Genomic DNA, 18,018 nt, shown 5'->3' with positions numbered 1-18,018 from the left:
CTTTGTATAGGACCTCTATAACTTCAGCTTCCCAAAAGCACATTCCTCCTGGTGTGGTCTACAAGTGAGCTGAGGATACTTGTAGTGGAAACAAGTCTTGTGTGTAGAAATTACCTTCTGAAGTCAATGCCACTGCACCTAGTCCAATGAGTTTGGTATTTAATCCTAGATTGAGCTTTATGTATTGGTAAGCCCTGGAGCTGCCAAGTGTTCTCCTCTTAAATCTAGACTTTGCTTCCCAAGAGAGTCGTAGTCTCTACCCTAATTACTACCAAATTGTGACCTTAATTTATTTGGTCAGAATTTGAATCAAACTGGCTTATCTTTGACACTGACTAGCTTATCATTATTAGCATACCTGGATGCTAGATTGCAATTCTAACCCTTGAATTGGCTTTCTAAAACTTTTAAGTATTTAAAACCTGTTATTCCTGACCCTCATTTGAAGAATCTAAAGAGAAGAAGCCAAGTATGGTGGTATAACATAATGGCTTCTTTTTAGTGATAGTGCCATAATGTTCATTGTCAGTACTATATGATTGCATGACAGTCTCAGCTAATGATAGTCTGGCCGATAAGCACTATGTACACTAAAAGATAACTCAGTCTCTGCCTTCCAGAATGAAATCTCTTGTTTAAGTTATTGATCATTTCCTGTAAGTCAATTGTGGCTCTCATCTCAAATTAATTTCTGTTCTTCAACACTTTTCTTGGTCCTTTATTTCTGTTCTTATTTAAGTTCCCTGCATCTTCTACATGGTGAGACTGTTCTTCATATTCCAGGAACTTGGATATTGATATAATTGCACTTCAGCTTTTAAGTTAAGCTAGAAAGCTATGATTCATGATCAAAGATCTGCAGGTTAGATTTTGGCACAAAAGTCCTAAAAGGGCCAGTACAGTACAGTACTGATACACATACAATGGGGCATCCTCTCTCAATAGGCAACATAACATGTAGCTCTGATGAGTTCACATGCTCCAGTGGCCGCTGCATCTCCCGGAATTTTGTATGCAATGGCCAGGATGACTGTAACGATGGCAGTGACGAGCTCAACTGTGCCCCACCCTCCTGTGGCGCCCACGAGTTCCAGTGCAGCGCCTCCTCCTGCATCCCCATCAGCTGGGTGTGTGACGACGATGCAGACTGTTCAGACCAGTCTGATGAGTCCCTGGAGCAGTGTGGCCGCCAGCCAGCGATACACACCAAGTGCCCAGCTAGTGAGATCCAGTGTGGCTCTGGCGAGTGCATCCACAAGAAGTGGCGATGCGACGGAGATCCTGACTGCAAGGATGGCAGTGACGAGGTCAACTGTCGTAAGTAGCACCCTTATCACTAGGGCATGCTTGGTTCTCTTCCATGTAATCACCAGGGACAGTCTGGCTCTGGCCCTCTTCCATGGTGTTCTCTGCCTTTGTAGCTTCTCGAACCTGCCGACCTGACCAGTTTGAGTGTGAGGATGGTAGCTGCATCCACGGCAGCAGGCAGTGTAATGGTATCCGAGACTGTGTCGATGGTTCTGATGAAGTCAACTGCAAAAATGGTAAGAGGCTCCTCTTGTGGGTTTGTCAAGGGACTGCTCTGATCAGACCAACTCATGGAATCTTTCTTCTGTGTTTCTCTTTGTAGTCAATCAGTGCTTGGGCCCTGGGAAGTTCAAGTGCAGAAGCGGGGAATGCATAGATATCACTAAAGTATGTAACCAAGAACAGAACTGCAGGGACGGGAGTGACATGCCCCTGAAAGAATGTCGTAAGTGAAGGGGTTGCTTAGGGACAGAGTTGGGAAGGTTAGACTTAGTGTGGCTAATGCTGTTGGACTCTGCACAATGTCTGGTTAAACTACTTTTAATGAACTAAGTTCAATTGTTGGACTTAAGAGTGAATTTTTATGATTTAAAGTCCAATCAGTGACAAACTAGTTCATGATTTACCTCCTTAAAGATAACTGATCAGTAATAGAGAAACTTAACCAAGTCCTGCTTAACCAACTGGCCAAGGAGATGGGGTCTCTTATTCCCCCAGTACACTCTGAGATGCATACCTATAAGACAAATTATTAGATCTTGGAAAAATTATAGGTTTGATCAGACTAACTAGATAAGTTATCACAGATAGCCTGGATTGTTAATGTTAATAGGACAAATAGTAATTTGGAATAAGTCGTCAAGTAACTCAACTACATTTTTCTTTCAGATGTAAATGAATGCTTGGTTAATAATGGGGGATGTTCCCATATCTGCAGAGACCTAGTAATAGGCTATGAATGTGACTGTGCAGCTGGGTTTGAACTGATAGACAGGAAAACCTGTGGAGGTGAGTTAAAGAAGAGAACCTAAGCCTTGGGGGTGATGGGGAAGGACAGCATATCTCTGCAGATTATCTAGGAAGAGCAAGACTAATTTTAATTTCCCTCCTAGATATTGATGAATGCCAGAATCCGGGAATCTGCAGTCAAATTTGTATCAACTTAAAAGGCGGTTATAAGTGTGAATGTAGTCGTGGATATCAAATGGATCTTGCCACTGGCGTGTGCAAGGCAGTAGGTAAATGGACTTGGACTGGTGTTACTCTGGTACCTTTATGAGTAAGTGCTTATGAAAGGTACAGACAATGACTACAATAGTCAAGCTAAATATGAAATTAAAATAGTACTTGAGAGCAATGCTACTAAGCTTACAGTGCAGTCTAATAGGTTAAACAGAGATCATTTCCCCAGACTCCTGCCTTGGTCAATTCCTTTTGCACGTGATACCATGAGTACCTACCAGGTTTGCTTACTTTCTGCTTCTAAAACTTGAGTGCAATTCAGATAAGTAACTTATTCTTCACCAGCCTAGTTCTGAATGCTGAGACCTCAGAACTACCTTCTTAAACAGTGGGAAGCACTTGCAGGTCCCAGGGGCACAGACCCTGGGAAGACTGCTTCTGAGGTGTTCAGCAGTGGCTTCACTTTTTAAGTGCTCCTCTGTTGAGAGGAGGTAACTTAGAAGGACCTTGCCTTCTTACAGCAAAACTAAATCAACTTGACTTGTGTCTTGCAGGCAAAGAGCCGAGTCTGATCTTCACTAATCGAAGAGACATCAGGAAAATTGGCTTAGAGAGGAAAGAATATATCCAACTAGTTGAACAGCTGAGAAACACTGTGGCTCTTGATGCTGACATTGCAGCTCAGAAACTGTTCTGGGCTGATCTAAGCCAAAAGGCCATCTTCAGGTAACTTTCAGTTCCATTCTTGGTATCTTGCCCTAAGTCATTGTCACTTGGTCTTTGGGAAGGTTTGGAGAAATTTCTCTTGTCTCAATCTAGTATCTTAATTAGCTGGAAATAGTAAATCTAAATACTGATTCTTTAACTTTTAAATTGCTGTCAGTTTCTCATTAGAAATGAACAGTTACCTTTGAAGTAAAAGATGGCTACAGCTATAAGATTATAACAGGCGACATCTTAATTTCTCCTATTTTCTCCCATCTCTCTACAGTTTATTGAGAACTGTTTGTGACTGCTAAAATAAGAAATGATAGTGCAGCTTTTTCTTAATGGGAACTATAAAAACTCAGACGATGGCTACTGAAACAAATAGCTTCACTTAGACGTGTGTAGTTCTTGTATATAAACTATATATAGCAACTAGACTACCTACATTATTGTTAATTTAGTATCAGTAAGCAACATGGTTAAATAATTCGAGCAGTGAGTGATTTTACTAGAGTTCTTTTGGAACCAAGTTATTGCTCATTGTGTAAGCAGAAAATCCATTCTCCAGGCTCTGATGGTGCCAAACTCTTAAATTTCTTGTGACCTATTCTGTTTCAGTGCCTCAATTGATGACAAGGTTGGTAGACATGTTAAAATGATCGACAATGTCTATAATCCTGCAGCCATTGCTGTTGATTGGGTGTACAAGACCATCTACTGGACTGATGCGGCTTCTAAGACTATTTCAGTAGCTACCCTAGACGGAACCAAGAGGAAGTTCCTGTTTAACTCTGACTTGCGAGAGCCTGCCTCCATAGCTGTGGACCCCTTGTCCGGGTTTGTATTCTGTGTTTTTCATCATATAGCCTTTTGGATGCTGTCTGCACAGGCCAGGACCTTTTCCTTAGGCCTGAAGTAGAACTGAAATACCAAGACATATCAGCTGCCCACAAGAAAGAATTTCCTGGTTCAAGATGTCATGGTGCCATGGTTGTACAGCCCCAGGAGGGCCTCACCCATAGGACAGGCCTTCTCAAAGCAGTGTGACTGCTAGCTGACATTACAGAAACAGCATTTCTGATTTGATGTACACCGGAAGGTGTATCTGAACCCTTGTACTCGCCCAGTTTCTACACAAGTGATTTTTAATTTTTGTCTGAATGCGCTGTCAGATTAGCTTTGGATGATCAAACCTAAGTGTTAGCAAGAGTTATGAGGATTTTGGTAACCACATTACCTCACAGCTTTTCATCTAAATGTGCAAGTTAAAGACTTCTTTAGAAACAGTTCACTGAGAGGTTTCCTAAATTGCCACTAAGTTAAAAAAAAAAAAAAAAAAAAAAGAAAACCAGCTAAAGAAGCTAAGCCTGCAATAATCAGAATTGGACCCGTGCAACCTCACTTGCACACAATCAGCTACCCCTGCTATAAAACGGGACAGATAGGCATCTTCACTCCACTGAGAGAACTGGCTTTTTGAAAATAAAATTATATAACCTGTGACTTTAGACTGACTTAAATATGTTAATATAGTCAATGAACTTGTAGATCCTTAGTGTTAACTTTTGTTTATGCACTTTATCGCCTGAAGTGTTACTATTTGTCATAATCAGTCCGTAGAGTTCTCTGTTCACTCTTTGAATGCTTGTCCTAAGTGACGCCTTTATTTGTTCTAAATCACTGAAGCTTATTTCTCACTTAATTCTTCCCAGATTTGTTTACTGGTCAGACTGGGGTGAACCAGCTAAAATAGAAAAAGCAGGAATGAATGGACTTGATAGACGGTCGCTGGTGACAGTGGATATCCAGTGGCCTAACGGAATTACGCTTGGTATGTATGCACCTCCTACATTGACCACCAATTCATCAGCCTTCGCGGAGTTTTAACTTATCTCCACAGTTAATTCTGCACTACCGCAGACAACGCTATAGCAGTGATGTTGAATGAAACTAAGCGATACAGATGGAATGGTGAATTTAAATTACCTCCTCCATAATTACTAGCTTTTCTTTCCATTTGGGCCTAATATGTAACAAAAATTCAGTGACTCTTGGGCCTTGGGAACTCTCACCCTAAATCCTCTATGCAGAGGTACCTTAGCATTTCCCAAATTGCAGGCTTATAACAGCTTTCTACTGGCTTACAAGGGAAAAACAACAAAATGCTAGCCTATTTTAAAACTTCTATCATGTGAATAACATTTATTAATTGAGTTCCTTTGAGAATCTTAGGTACTCCTTTAGTTTCCCAAAATGAATGTATAACTTTGGCATGCTGCTTCTCAGGATTTGTGGGATCCCATTAATCCCTGCTGGAGAAGGAACCGTGAAAGTCGAATGTTGGATTTCTTACCTATTTTAAATGGAAGCCAGAGCAATACTGCCTTATATACAATGAAATTCTTTTCCTGCCTAGACCTTATAAAGAGCCGTCTCTATTGGCTTGATTCCAAGTTGCACATGTTATCCAGTGTGGACTTGAATGGCCAAGATCGTAGGATAGTGCTCAAGTCTGTGGAATTCCTAGCTCATCCTCTTGCACTAACAATATTTGAGGTAAGACATATACCTCACATCTAAATGCATAAATCTGAGTTACTGTAGCACCTTGGGGAGAAAGAACAGGTATGGGGGAAGGAGGGAAGGGCAGAGGTGCTTGACATGAGAAGCTGCTTTCACTTAAAATCTGGGGCAACTTAGATGCTGATTCCTTGTAGCACTTTAAAAAACCTAACTTGCTTCTCTACAGTTTGACATCCAATATCACAGACCAGCTTCAAATAAACTTGGTCCATTAAATTGCCAGTAAAAATAATGACCTTAGTTAGATAGTGACTTGTGTTAATCCTACATGTACATGCTAATTTGGGGGTTTTGTTTTAGGACCGTGTCTTCTGGATAGATGGGGAAAATGAAGCAGTGTATGGTGCCAATAAATTCACTGGGTCGGAGCTGGTCACTCTAGTTAACAACCTTAATGATGCCCAAGACATCATTGTTTATCATGAACTTGTGCAGCCATCAGGTAACCGGGGGAAGCAGGGCCCTTTATGGCCACTTTAATGTCAGGAGCATGACCCAGTACCTGCTGGACATCAGTAGCTCTTTAGAAATTCAACTTGCTCTAAAATGGAACTTTCCCTCCTGTGCCCCACCAGACACTTCAAACCTGGTGTTTGGTATATTTTATTTCTGACTTTCTAGTGAGAGAGCTTCAGAACTGCAGCTCTTCTCTCTACCACCCCCAGCCATTCATGTTCAGTTTTTTATTTCATTCTTTTCCTTATCCCCTAGGCCTTCATTCCCTCTTGCTAAGACTATGGCACTAGCCTCCAATTAACCACCAACTTTCCCTTCCTCCACCCCACATAACACATCTTTTATAGGATTATGTAGATGTTCAAACACATCTGGTCATATTATCTCCTGCTCAAAATACTTGACTGGTTCTATCTAAATGAAACCCTGACATTAAACTAAAAAGTTTTTGAACAGAGAAGGAAACTCAACAAAACAAAAAAGACCACCTACTGAGTGGGATAAAATACTTGGCAAATGATACATCCAACAGGGGGTTACTATCCAAAATATAAAGAACTTACATAACTCAACACACACAAAAACCAAACAACCCAGTTGAAAAATGGACAGAGGACTGAACAGATATTTCTCTCAAGACAACATGCAAATGGCCAACAGGCATGAAAAAAATGCTCAGCCTCACTAATCATCAGGGAAATGCAAGTTAAAACCACAATGAGATATCACCTCACACCTGTCGGTATAAATCAACAAACAAATGCTGGCAAGAATGTAAAGAAAAGGAAACCCTGTATACTTTTGGTGGGATTGTAAATTAGTACAGCCATATGGAAAACAGTATGGAAATTCCTCAAAAAATCAAAAATAGAACTGCCATATGACCCAGTAATTCCACTTCTGGGTATTTACCCAAAGAAAACAAAAATACTAATTCAAAAAGATATATGCATTACTAGTAATGCAGCATCACTGGTAATAGCCAAGATATGGAAGCAACCTAGATGTCCATCAATAGATGAATGGATAAAGAAGATGTGAGATACACACACACACACACACACACAGATATAAATATATACATATGCACACACACAATGGAATCTGATTAATCAATAAATAAAAATGAAATCTTGCCATTTGCAACAACATGTTTGGATCTAGAGGGTATTATGCTAAGTAAAATAAGTCAGAGAAAGACAAATGCCATATGATTTCACTTATATGTGGAATCTAAAAAGCAAAACAAATGAATAAACAGAAACAGACCCATAGATATAGAAGAGAATAAGCTAATGGGTGCCAAAGGGGAGGGAGTAGGGGATGGGAATACATTTTTAAAAAAATCTATTATGTAACAGGTATAATTCTAGACCCTGGAGATATAAGGTTGAAAAAGACTGCTTTAGAATCCATAGAATAGAACGCTCACAATTTCTCAAGAGCCCTAAAGCTCATTCATTTTAAAAAAAAGAGAGAAAGAGAACATGGCCTTGGGTTAATGGTTTCTAATATGATACCAGAAGCACAACTGACAGAAGAAATAGATAAATAGAACTTCATCAGAATTTTTTTTAATGTTGTAATTCAATGTATGCTATTGGAAAAAAGTGAAAAGGCAACCTAAGAATGGGAGAAAATACCTGCAAATCATAAAGCCAAAAAGAACCTATTATCCAGAATATATAAAAAACTTACAACTCAAAAAATTTTTTAATATTCTATTTTAAAATGGGTAAATGATTTGAATAGACATTTCTCCAAATAAACTGTACATATTCAATAAGTACATGAAAAGATGCTCAAAACCTTTAGTCACTAGGAAAATGCAAAACTAAGCCACAATGAGGTACACGTCACAAATCTTAATATTGCTAAATGAAAGAAGAGAGTTTGAAAAGACCACATACTGTATAGCTACATTTACATGACACCTTAGAAAAGGGAAAATTGTAGCAATATAAACAGATTAGTGGTTACCAGGGGCTTAAGAAAGGAAGGCTGACTCGGCGAAGGGAAACTGTATGAGTATGATGAGTGAGCTGTGTATATGTATGAAAATGAATGAATGAAACCCTTAAACCTCCATGTAGCTGGGTTCCTTCCACTTTGTGGGAACAAGACAAAGCTAGGAGAACATGCTTATCTCCTTCCTCTGAGCCTCCACTATAAGCCTTGGACCAATAATGAGTGCCACTCTTGATCATTCACCTCCTTTCTCCACCTGCTCCCTCACCACCCACCTGTCATAACACTTGTTCTACTTCCAAAAAGTTTCTCTGGATTTGTGGTGTCCTTAGAGTATGCTTCCTGTAACCTTATATTATTCTTCATTGGTATTGCTTTTTTATTGATTTTTTAGAGAGAGAGAAGAAGGGAATAAAGAGAGGGAGAAAAAGAGAAACATCGATTTGTTGCTCCACTTCTTGATACATTCATTGGTTTATTCATGCACGTGCCCTGACTGGCATCAAACTCTCAACCTTGGTATATCAGGACGATGCTCTAACCAACTGAGCTACCTGGCCAGAGCCCATTGGTATTGGTTTAACTTGAAGGTTTGACAGAGTAGACAAGTTTAAGCTCCTTGGGGATAAGGACTCACGTCTTCAGCATATAGTAAAGGACTTCATGTATATAACAGGTGCAGGTGTACTTATAAAGGACTTTTGTTTCTGACCAGGTAAAAACTGGTGTGAAGAAGACATGAAGAATGGAGGATGTGAATACCTATGCCTCCCAGCACCACAGATTAATGATCACTCTCCAAAATATACTTGTTCCTGTCCCAATGGGTACAATCTAGAAGAAAATGGCCAGGAGTGTCGAAGTAAGGCTTTTTACTTTTCAGCAACAAGCAGGACATACAACAGGCAACAGAATAAGACACTAGCTATAAAAACTAGCCTGGTTTGAAGAATTCTATTTTAACTAAATCTTGGAGTATATTTGAGAACAGACCTAGTACTGTTGCATACCAGTGTTGACGTCATTAGTTCAGAATTGACTTGTAACTCATTTCAACATTAGATCAGTCTATAGATGACACTTTAGTCAAAACATTAATGTGCCTCATACTGATTTGTGCCAATCAGTTCCATAACAGTACTGAGCTAGGCAACTTGCAGATAATAGAACAAAATCTTAACATTTTCCTCCAAAGAGAGAGGCCTGAAATTATGCTTAAGGAAGGTTACAGTTACAGGAAACCTCATGGCCCCAGTGGGTGGCACTATCTTAAACTCACACTTAAACTTGCATTTTAGTTTTCTGTTCTTAGCTTGTGATTAAGTGGCAAATTAAACTCACATGTTGTGAGCAAGGAACTCTTATTGTGTGGTTTTTATTAGTTTCATATGGAGTCCCTGCAGAGACTAGCTCAGTTTAGTGAGAAAGTAGTTACAACACAAGCTGGCAGTAAGAGGAGCGCGCCTGGTAATTTGTTTTCAAGAGCATTTCTTGTAACTTTCAGGAACCTGGGCATTGTTTAGAGGGGTCATGAGGTATGGCTGTGCACCTTTTTGAATTTTCAAATTTCAGATGCTCACTCTTCTGCCCAAAGTCTTGCATGTCTAGTTCTGCCTGAAGACTACCATTTCTCCCAGTTTTGTTTTGTTTTATAAATTTGGTAGATGAATATTTTATTGAGTATGATATTTCTTGCAGAAATGACAGCATTATGTATTCATTTCTAACCATCTAACCTATTGTTATTTTTCTTAAGTATATTTTATTGATTATATTGTTACAGTAGTTCCAGTTTTTTTCCCCTTTGCTCCCCTCTGCCCGGTACCCCCCTTTACTCCAGCAATCCCACTCCCCTTAGTTCATGTCCATGGGTCATGCATATAAGTTCTTTGGCTTCCCCCTTTCCTATATTATTCTTAACTTCCCCCTGTCTATTTTGTACCAACCGATTATGCTTCTTAATTCCTGCACCATATCCCCATTTCTCCCCCTTCCCCCTCCCAGATGATAATCCTCCAAATGATCCCCATACCTCTGATTCTGTTCCTATTCTGGTTTGCTTAGTTGGATTTTGTTTTTATTCTTTAGATTCAGTTGTTTATAGTTATGAGTTTCTTGTCATTTGTTTCTCCCAGTTTTGACATATCCACCATTCAACTTAGTTCAGCAGTGATTTGTCTATTTTCCATGGTGTTCAAATAACCTATCACAGGGCCTGTCTGGACTAAACAGCTAGCCACTCTGGAACCTTGGCATTAACCAGGTTCTTGGTTTTTATAATTCAGGTACTGCAACTACTGTGACTTATAGTGAGACAAAAGACACCAACACAACAGAAATTTCACCAACTAGCGGACTAGCTCCTGGAGGTATTGGGTTCAGTACTATAAACTGTTAATTTCAACTAACAGCTACACTCTTTATGTCTGTCGCTTAAACAATTAATACAGCCTTTAACTACTGGTTCTGCCTCAACTGGTAACCTACATTTAAACTCCAAAAACTACAAACCTGCAAATCTTAACCTGACCTGACTTATTAAGGTTTATGTTAGAGAAATGTTAATGAAATGGCTATTACAGCATGTGACTCTCAAATACTTCTAGATCAGTTGTTGCTGGCATACAATTGTAGTAGATCCTGAACATTAATGGTGGATGTAAGGGCATGAGGCTCTCTGCCAGATGTGCTCATTTCTAAGTCTGATTCTAAACTGATTCTTTTTATTCCCCTCTAGGGATCAATGTGACCACAGCAGTATCAGAAGTCCCAAAAGGGACTTCTGCTGCCTGGGCCATCCTTCCCCTCTGTAAGTAAATTCTTTATATATCTGGATCTCATGAACTTCTTACATACCAGATGGGCATTTATAGTTCATCTAGAGACATCCCTCTTATGGTCCCTTGTACTGTCACAGCACTCATGACACTGAGTTACATTTGCTCCCTTCCCAATAGGGCATACTGAATTGAGAGTCCATACTCAGGTGGTATCCTTTGCACAGTGACTGGCAATGATAAATGTCCAGCTATTACATGAAAGGCGCTCATTGCTTTCTACTTCTCAGTGGTTAGTCTGGCATACCTCCTTTCACTATAAGTTTCTTTCAGTGAAAAACATTGTCTAGTCCCCTTTAAATTATGTGTATTGCTTCATACGGAGGAGATACCCAATGAGTAACTGCCTTTGTGAGGAATTATAGGACTTGGAGAGAGTAAATTAAAAATAGTTAGGCATTTTCAAACCCAGAGAGAAGAACCTCTAACGCTACTATAGGACATATAAATTCTAAGGCATTATGCTATAATGGCATCCTTATCCTAAGTTACTGGATCCCAAGCTTAGCTCTCCTACTAGGAGGACTTCTTGAAGAACTCTCCACAAGCTTATGTAACTTGAATTCAGTCAGCCTGGGGAGGGGCCCAGAACACTACAGTTGCCCAGACAGATGTGTAGAGCTCAGCACCAGTCCATAGAATAACAATCACTGGTCTGAACTTGTTTCAAGCTCCTGACTCATTTATATTCTAACTTCTAGTTATCCCAGCTTCATAAAATATGAAACTTTTATGAATGTCAATTATCATGGATTTGTGAACATGATCTTTTTTCTGTGTTTTGAGACTAGATCCTGCTTAGTTACCTTCTAACTTTTTCAGTGCTCCTAGCAATGGCAGCAGTAGGTGGTTACTTGATGTGGCGGAACTGGCAACACAAGAACATGAAAAGCATGAACTTTGACAATCCTGTGTACCTGAAGACCACTGAAGAGGACCTGTCAATAGACATTGGTAGACACAGTGCTTCTGTTGGACACACATACCCAGCAGTAAGTCAGCTTTGTGTCTTTTTATGCCGTGGCTTGCAGTAAGACTTTTTGGAAAGTAGACTTGAAACTCAAGCTATGACTTCTTGGGCTCGGAAGATCCAGTAGGATCATGGACCCACCAAATACTCATCTACTGGAGATCAGACAATTTAGCCTGTTAGAACATAAGTAAGTTAGTTGATAAGCACCTGTCCCGTGTAGAAAGACAAGTAAAGTCAACTTCAGGTCATCACTATACTATTTGAGATATTTTCAGTTATAGAAGCTTCATGTAAAAACACTTGCGTGAAGCAAGTAGCTCTTTTTGAACTGCTAAATCAGTTGCCTACTGGATACTTAAAAGTAAATTAGCATATCATATATAAGGAAGTTGCCTTAAAGTCAGTGTAGTGAGCAAGATTCTTTGGGCCAAAATTACCAAATGCTGGAAAGTGTCCTTTCCCACCTAGTATAGCTAGCTTTTCTTTCAGCAGTAGAGCCCATCACTTGTTCTTTAGCTGAAATGCAAATAGGGTATTTAGCCTTCACTTAGGGAACAGTCTGAACAAAACAAGCGCTGAGCACTCCCCCTCAAGCTCTCTGGTGAAAGAGAGAATTGTAGCCAATTCATAGTACACATGTGTCTTTCCATATTTTTCTCTAGGATTTAAGAGTATTAACTAGAACAGGCAGAATCAATTACACTATTTCCTCTTCTTACCAAGTATATACAGTTAAGTTCAAGTTAAAATACAGTAGTGACACAACTCAATATTGTTTGGATCTGACTTCCCTTCTAGGCACCTTTGATATCTGAATAACCAGCTCAAAAGCAAGGTCCATTTTAAAGACTGGAGATGCTACCAATGAGTGATCACCAAGCTCACTCCATATTTTTTCTTTTCCACAGATATCAATTGTAAGCACAGATGATGACCTAGCTTGACTTCTGAAACAAGTCTCTACCTTTGAGGTCTAAACCAATAATACTCTAATTTGGAATGGTAACCGAGCCAGCAGCTGAAGTCTCTTTCTTCCTCCCACCTGGAAGAACATCAAGATATCTTTGCGTGGATCAAGCTTGTGTACTTGATCATTTTTATATGACTATTGTAAATATTCCTGTCCACATTCTGCTTCAGCTTTGGATGTGGTTACCCATAACCCTTGAATTTCCAGACAGTATTGCCACCTCTGGCCAAATATGCACTTTCCCTAGAAAGCCATATTCCAGCAATGAAACTTGTGCTATAGTGTATACCACCTGTACATACATTGTATAGGCCATCTGTAAATATCCCAGAGAACAATCACTATTCTTAAGCACTTTGAAAATATTTCTATGTAAATTATAGTAAACTTTTTCAATGGTTGGGACAATGGCAATAGGATAAAACGGGTTACTAAGATGAAATTGCCAAAAAATTTGTAAACTAATTTTGTACCTGTGAATGAAAACTTTGACCTCAATGGAGGTTTGCAAAGACTGAGTGTTCAAACTACTGTACATTTTTTTTCAAGTGCTAAAAAAATTAAACTAAGCAGCTTAACCATGGTTTGTGCCTGTTCCTCTAGGAAAAACTATAAACAGTTTGAGAGTATCAAACGTTTTAACTATATGAGCTATAGATCCTGATGTTGTATAATAAGCCTATAATTTTGCTAGTTTTAAAAATAACCAAACACTGAAAGGACAAGGTACCGATTAATATTGCCTCTCCAAATATCTATTTTCTTAAAAAAAAATTATAACTAGGGTAGCCTGTACTTAGACTTTCTCTTGCTTAGAGAAAGTTTCTTTTCTCATTAATTTGTTTCCTGATCTAGAAACATATGTTAATATTTCTATTAATTCAGCTTCCTCATACTTAAATTTAAGTTTTCCATGTTCTACAGTTATATATAGTTCAAGGACAAGTGACTTATAAGGCATGCAGAAGGACTTTTTTCTTTTATAAGTCTAGACAATGTACCATGAAGAGGACTAAGAAAGACAACACATAGTGCTATACTTGAACAATCTAAAGCAGTGATTCTCACTGGGTTAGGGTTAGCATCTGTAACCCCTGGGACCTTGTTCACAATGCTAAATCAGAAACTCTGGACATGGGATTCGGGAATATGTGTCTTCACAAGCCCTTCAGGTGATTCTGATGTAAACTAATGTTTGAAAACCACTGTTTTAATGTTATTTCACAAAGAATCTGTAATATCCTAATTTTTCAGTTTGGCTGGTATAGGATGGACTCATTCTATAGACTATTTCTGAAATATTTAGTATAAAGGACAGATCAGGAATTTAGGTAGAAGAAAAAGTAACAGGGATTTAGTAAGTTTGCCATCACACTGGCCATGCCTTCCTTTCTCTAAAGGCTCAGGATGTCATCAGGCAAGGGAAGATCTAAAGCTTGAAGCCCTGAGAAGATGCTCTAAGTCCAAACAAGGTGGGGACTCAATTGCATAAGGAGCAACGATTTCTCTGGGGATGAAATGACCAATGCATTAACAAAAGGATGAAGAGAAGATGTCCTAAGTAACTAAATGGATTGGTGGATGACTCCTATTCCACTTGCATCTGGAATATAAATAAGATAACTGACATTTTGCTTATGGCTTAGATAAAGAAATCAGTAACCCTAGATGAAGAAGTTGCTTCTGTAATCTTGTTTAATACATACCTCTTGTATTTTTGATCACATGGGTGAAAGTGAAAGGATAGTCAGGGACCTTTTTGTGTGGAAGTGGCAGAGGTCAAGCACATCGAAGGAAAAGGCTGTGGTCGGTAAAGGTAGGACTCCATGCTGTCCATCTGCAGTTTCCTCTTCAAATAGTCATTATACTACACATGATGCAGTCTGTTGACATGAGGTACCTGAAGTGCCTGTTTGATTAGCAGGTTAGCATTCATCCTATCTAAACTCTAAAGGCTATTTGGTTGAGTGGTAATTTGACCCTGCTGTGGTATAAAACCCACTTATTTATTTATTTATTTAATTGGAGCAATACAAAATTCTCTCCTAGGAATTTGGAGTCAGCAATAGGGCAGTGTGTTCCTGGGTATACATAAGGTTAGAGGGCAGCTAGAACAGTCTGCTAATACTAGGGGAGAGGCAGGACCCCATAGGGAAGCAGCTGTGACCTGAAGGTCAAGAAGCCATGTGTACCAGAGTAGCTTTCTCCTCCAGCCCTGGACACTCTTACCCTTTCCTTGGTCCCTGAGAAGATTCTCTTGCAGGAGGGTTCCTGCCTCTGCTGACCCTGAGGGGAAGACTGACTTCTGGCTGCTACTTGGGATTTCTGCTTTGCCTCAGATTCTACATTTCAAAGATGTTGACATGTAAAGCTTTATTCATTAGTCATATCCCAACTTCTGAGGTTCTTTGGTCCTCTCTGTGTCACAGTATTTGCATGATATTCTTTGTCATTAACATTTTGATACCAGTATTACAAGTATTATACAGTATTAGTCAACTATAAGGCCCAAAGTCATTTTTAAGAACAAAATTAAGCGTTATTCTCCATTATCTTCTCTTGGATTCCAGTCCCTAGGGTGTTCCTCCAGTTCTAGGTCCCAATTTCCAAACTTCAAAGAATCTAACCCATCTCATTCTCTTACCTGGCCCTCCCCAGTAAGTAGCCAAGGACAGAAACTCTATCTTAAAAGGAACACTCTTATTTGAAGAAATAAAATAATTAGATATTGCTACTTACATAAGAAATGTTATATCACTAGTCAGTTCAGCATGTAATAGCAATTCATGAGGCACAAGAGCCTTGGCTTCATTATCCAAATAAGAACTTCAAGAATCCTGAGTGAAACATTGGTATATGTTTGCTGTGTCTCTAGAGTTTACTGTAGGAGATGAGAATGAAGAGGTAAAATTTGAAGCTTATCAAACACTAAGGTTCATTTAACTTCTATCACACAAAATTACTGAAAGTGGGTCCTCCAGAGATGTTAGGAATTTCTACTAAGATTGATGATAGGAATAAAAGATTTGTGGCCCCTGGTAAAGAAATCCAGCCAAGTCTCTGAGTCCAAATATTTAAGTTGCCTTGGCAAGCTATCTCTTTGGCAAGAAATAGTCCCTGTTGTTCAACAAGCTCCCTTAAAATGTTCTTGTAATTATCTTAAAGTTTTGGTATCATTTCAAGCCTCTAGTGTCCTATTCTTGATGAACACAAGGCAAAATAATAATAATAATAATAATAATAATAATAATAATAATACTGCTTCCACTTTGGCTCTCACTTCTGTTCCTTATATCCAAGCCAGATAGCCCTTCTCAAATAGCAAAACAATAGGACATTTAAAGGACTAACTCTTCAGTTAACATTTAGAAATGTGAGACTTAACTAAAGTTTAATTTTTTAAACTATCCTTATTGACAACCAAAAAGTTCTGGTGGGGTACTCCTGTATCAAGGTAGTCTAATTGCAGTGATTTCCTAGAATTCTTAACCTAGGGAAGAAGTTTATACTTTTGTACCCAAATGGAAACTAGAATCCTTACTTTGCTTTCAAGGTGGGGAAACTTGCAGAACGAACAAACAAAAAGTATATATATACACCTCTGCTATGTGGCTTAGTTCCAAGAATGAAGAATACAACCTGCTAATCTTGTTTCCAAAAACAGGGGGAATGAATATGAAGACTAAACAATGTCTTATTTTTTGGACTCATTTCTCTCAAATCAGGCATGGAAGCTTCATGGGAAGGGTCATCAGCCTTATTTGTACATTGCTTGTTCCCATGCACTTTCACACATGAAAAGCTAAATGTGAGTAAGCAGGGAGGTCCTGTATGTGAAATTTGGGGGTCCATAGAATAGCTACTAAGAAACAGGTTACAGTAATGTCTTATCTCTCTATTTTGTCTCCTGAATCTGTTCAGCATTTTTGAGGCTGGCTCATTGGAGAAACAGGAACAAACTGGTTGACAGTCCATCCATGCCCACTGAGGCCGGCATAAGATAGGCTAAGGGTAGGGATGCGGGCTCTGCAGGTGACTCTGTGGCACATCATAGCTTTTTTCTTCACTGTGCTAAAGGAAAAAGTGAGGTTGGCAGCAAGGAGATTAACAGCACCGACTGCATCAGTCTTGCACGTGGTATCTTGAGCAAGTTACTAATCTTCTCTGTAAATGGAGATGATGGGGACTGTCTTCTTTGACGTGATGAGGATGAAGTGTTCAGCACAGAGTCTGGCATTTAGTAGGTGCAAGGCAAACGTCACTGCTAAATGTCACCCTCAGTGATATGTCTCTCTTTGTATTTATTGTGTCATCATCTAGAAACTGATAGGTGACCTTGCCAGTGAGACATACAGGTAACTTGACTCATTATTGTGGGTAACATGCATTAGACCTTGTCCCAACTGTTTTCCACTACACCTGTCTGATGAGATCTAAGTCTGAAATTCAAGTAGTGCTATCACCTGTAAATAGTTTAAAAGGCTGAAAGGATTGTATGGTTTAAAGCCCAGCGACATAGCTGTTATGGTCCTGCCTCAACCTTTTGACTTTATTGCCTAAGACATGGAAACAAATATTTGGGGGCCTGCAGAGTCTCCCTTAACTTCTTACATTATGATTAATAGTGTACTAAATGAATGCTCTCATGTATTTTATTTGATCTTCACAAGGACCCGAGTAGGTATTATCTCCAATTTGAAAACTGAAGCTATAAATATCATGTGATTTCACACCCTGTGTGCTTACTGCCATCTCAGAAAAAGGAGCATGCTGTGTCAAGGTTAAGTTGGATGTCACATTTCTGTTTGCTGACCTTGGAATGGTTCAGCAGCTCCTCAGTGCCTATAATGGCTAGCTTCTACTGTGGCTGTGTACTGAGAGTACAAGGCTAGCATACTACATCAGATCGGCACAGAGTAACTTTGATAGTTACATGTCATGCCTACAAAAGGCTAGAAGTTCCAGCATCATTTTCCTTTGCCATCTATGTGAAGCAGAAGCAGAAGCAGAAACAGAATACTAGATTGCAAAGT

At 39.2% G+C, this 18,018-nt stretch overlaps 1 protein-coding gene across 3 annotated transcripts in view; it reads left to right on the top strand.

Moving 5' to 3' along the window:
- Positions 1-13,568, top strand: part of VLDLR (very low density lipoprotein receptor) — a 31,892-nt gene extending 18,324 nt beyond the window's left edge. Inside the window, exons 5-19 of one of the 3 annotated variants that reach the window (XM_090274140.1) lie at positions 946-1,317; positions 1,422-1,544; positions 1,631-1,753; positions 2,197-2,316; positions 2,421-2,546; positions 3,045-3,216; positions 3,817-4,035; positions 4,911-5,029; positions 5,615-5,754; positions 6,082-6,223; positions 8,921-9,067; positions 10,491-10,574; positions 10,943-11,014; positions 11,865-12,034; positions 12,924-13,568. In XM_090274140.1, coding sequence (XP_090130266.1) covers positions 946-1,317; positions 1,422-1,544; positions 1,631-1,753; positions 2,197-2,316; positions 2,421-2,546; positions 3,045-3,216; positions 3,817-4,035; positions 4,911-5,029; positions 5,615-5,754; positions 6,082-6,223; positions 8,921-9,067; positions 10,491-10,574; positions 10,943-11,014; positions 11,865-12,034; positions 12,924-12,959 — 2,165 coding nt within the window. In that variant the 3' untranslated portion in view covers positions 12,960-13,568. The remainder of the gene's footprint in view (positions 1-945; positions 1,318-1,421; positions 1,545-1,630; positions 1,754-2,196; positions 2,317-2,420; positions 2,547-3,044; positions 3,217-3,816; positions 4,036-4,910; positions 5,030-5,614; positions 5,755-6,081; positions 6,224-8,920; positions 9,068-10,490; positions 10,575-10,942; positions 11,015-11,864; positions 12,035-12,923) is intronic. The other 2 variants (XM_090274142.1, XM_090274141.1) reach the window with 2 other exon arrangements.
- The last annotated feature ends 4,450 nt before the right edge of the window (positions 13,569-18,018 follow it).

Source organism: Furipterus horrens, unplaced genomic scaffold (assembly GCF_987537825.1).
Source record: "Furipterus horrens unplaced genomic scaffold, mFurHor1.1.pri manual_scaffold_4, whole genome shotgun sequence".
In the NCBI taxonomy this organism is placed as follows: domain Eukaryota; kingdom Metazoa; phylum Chordata; class Mammalia; order Chiroptera; family Furipteridae; genus Furipterus; species Furipterus horrens.
The sequence above is the reverse complement of the archived record's forward strand: the minus strand, read 5'-3'. Positions and strand labels throughout refer to the sequence as shown.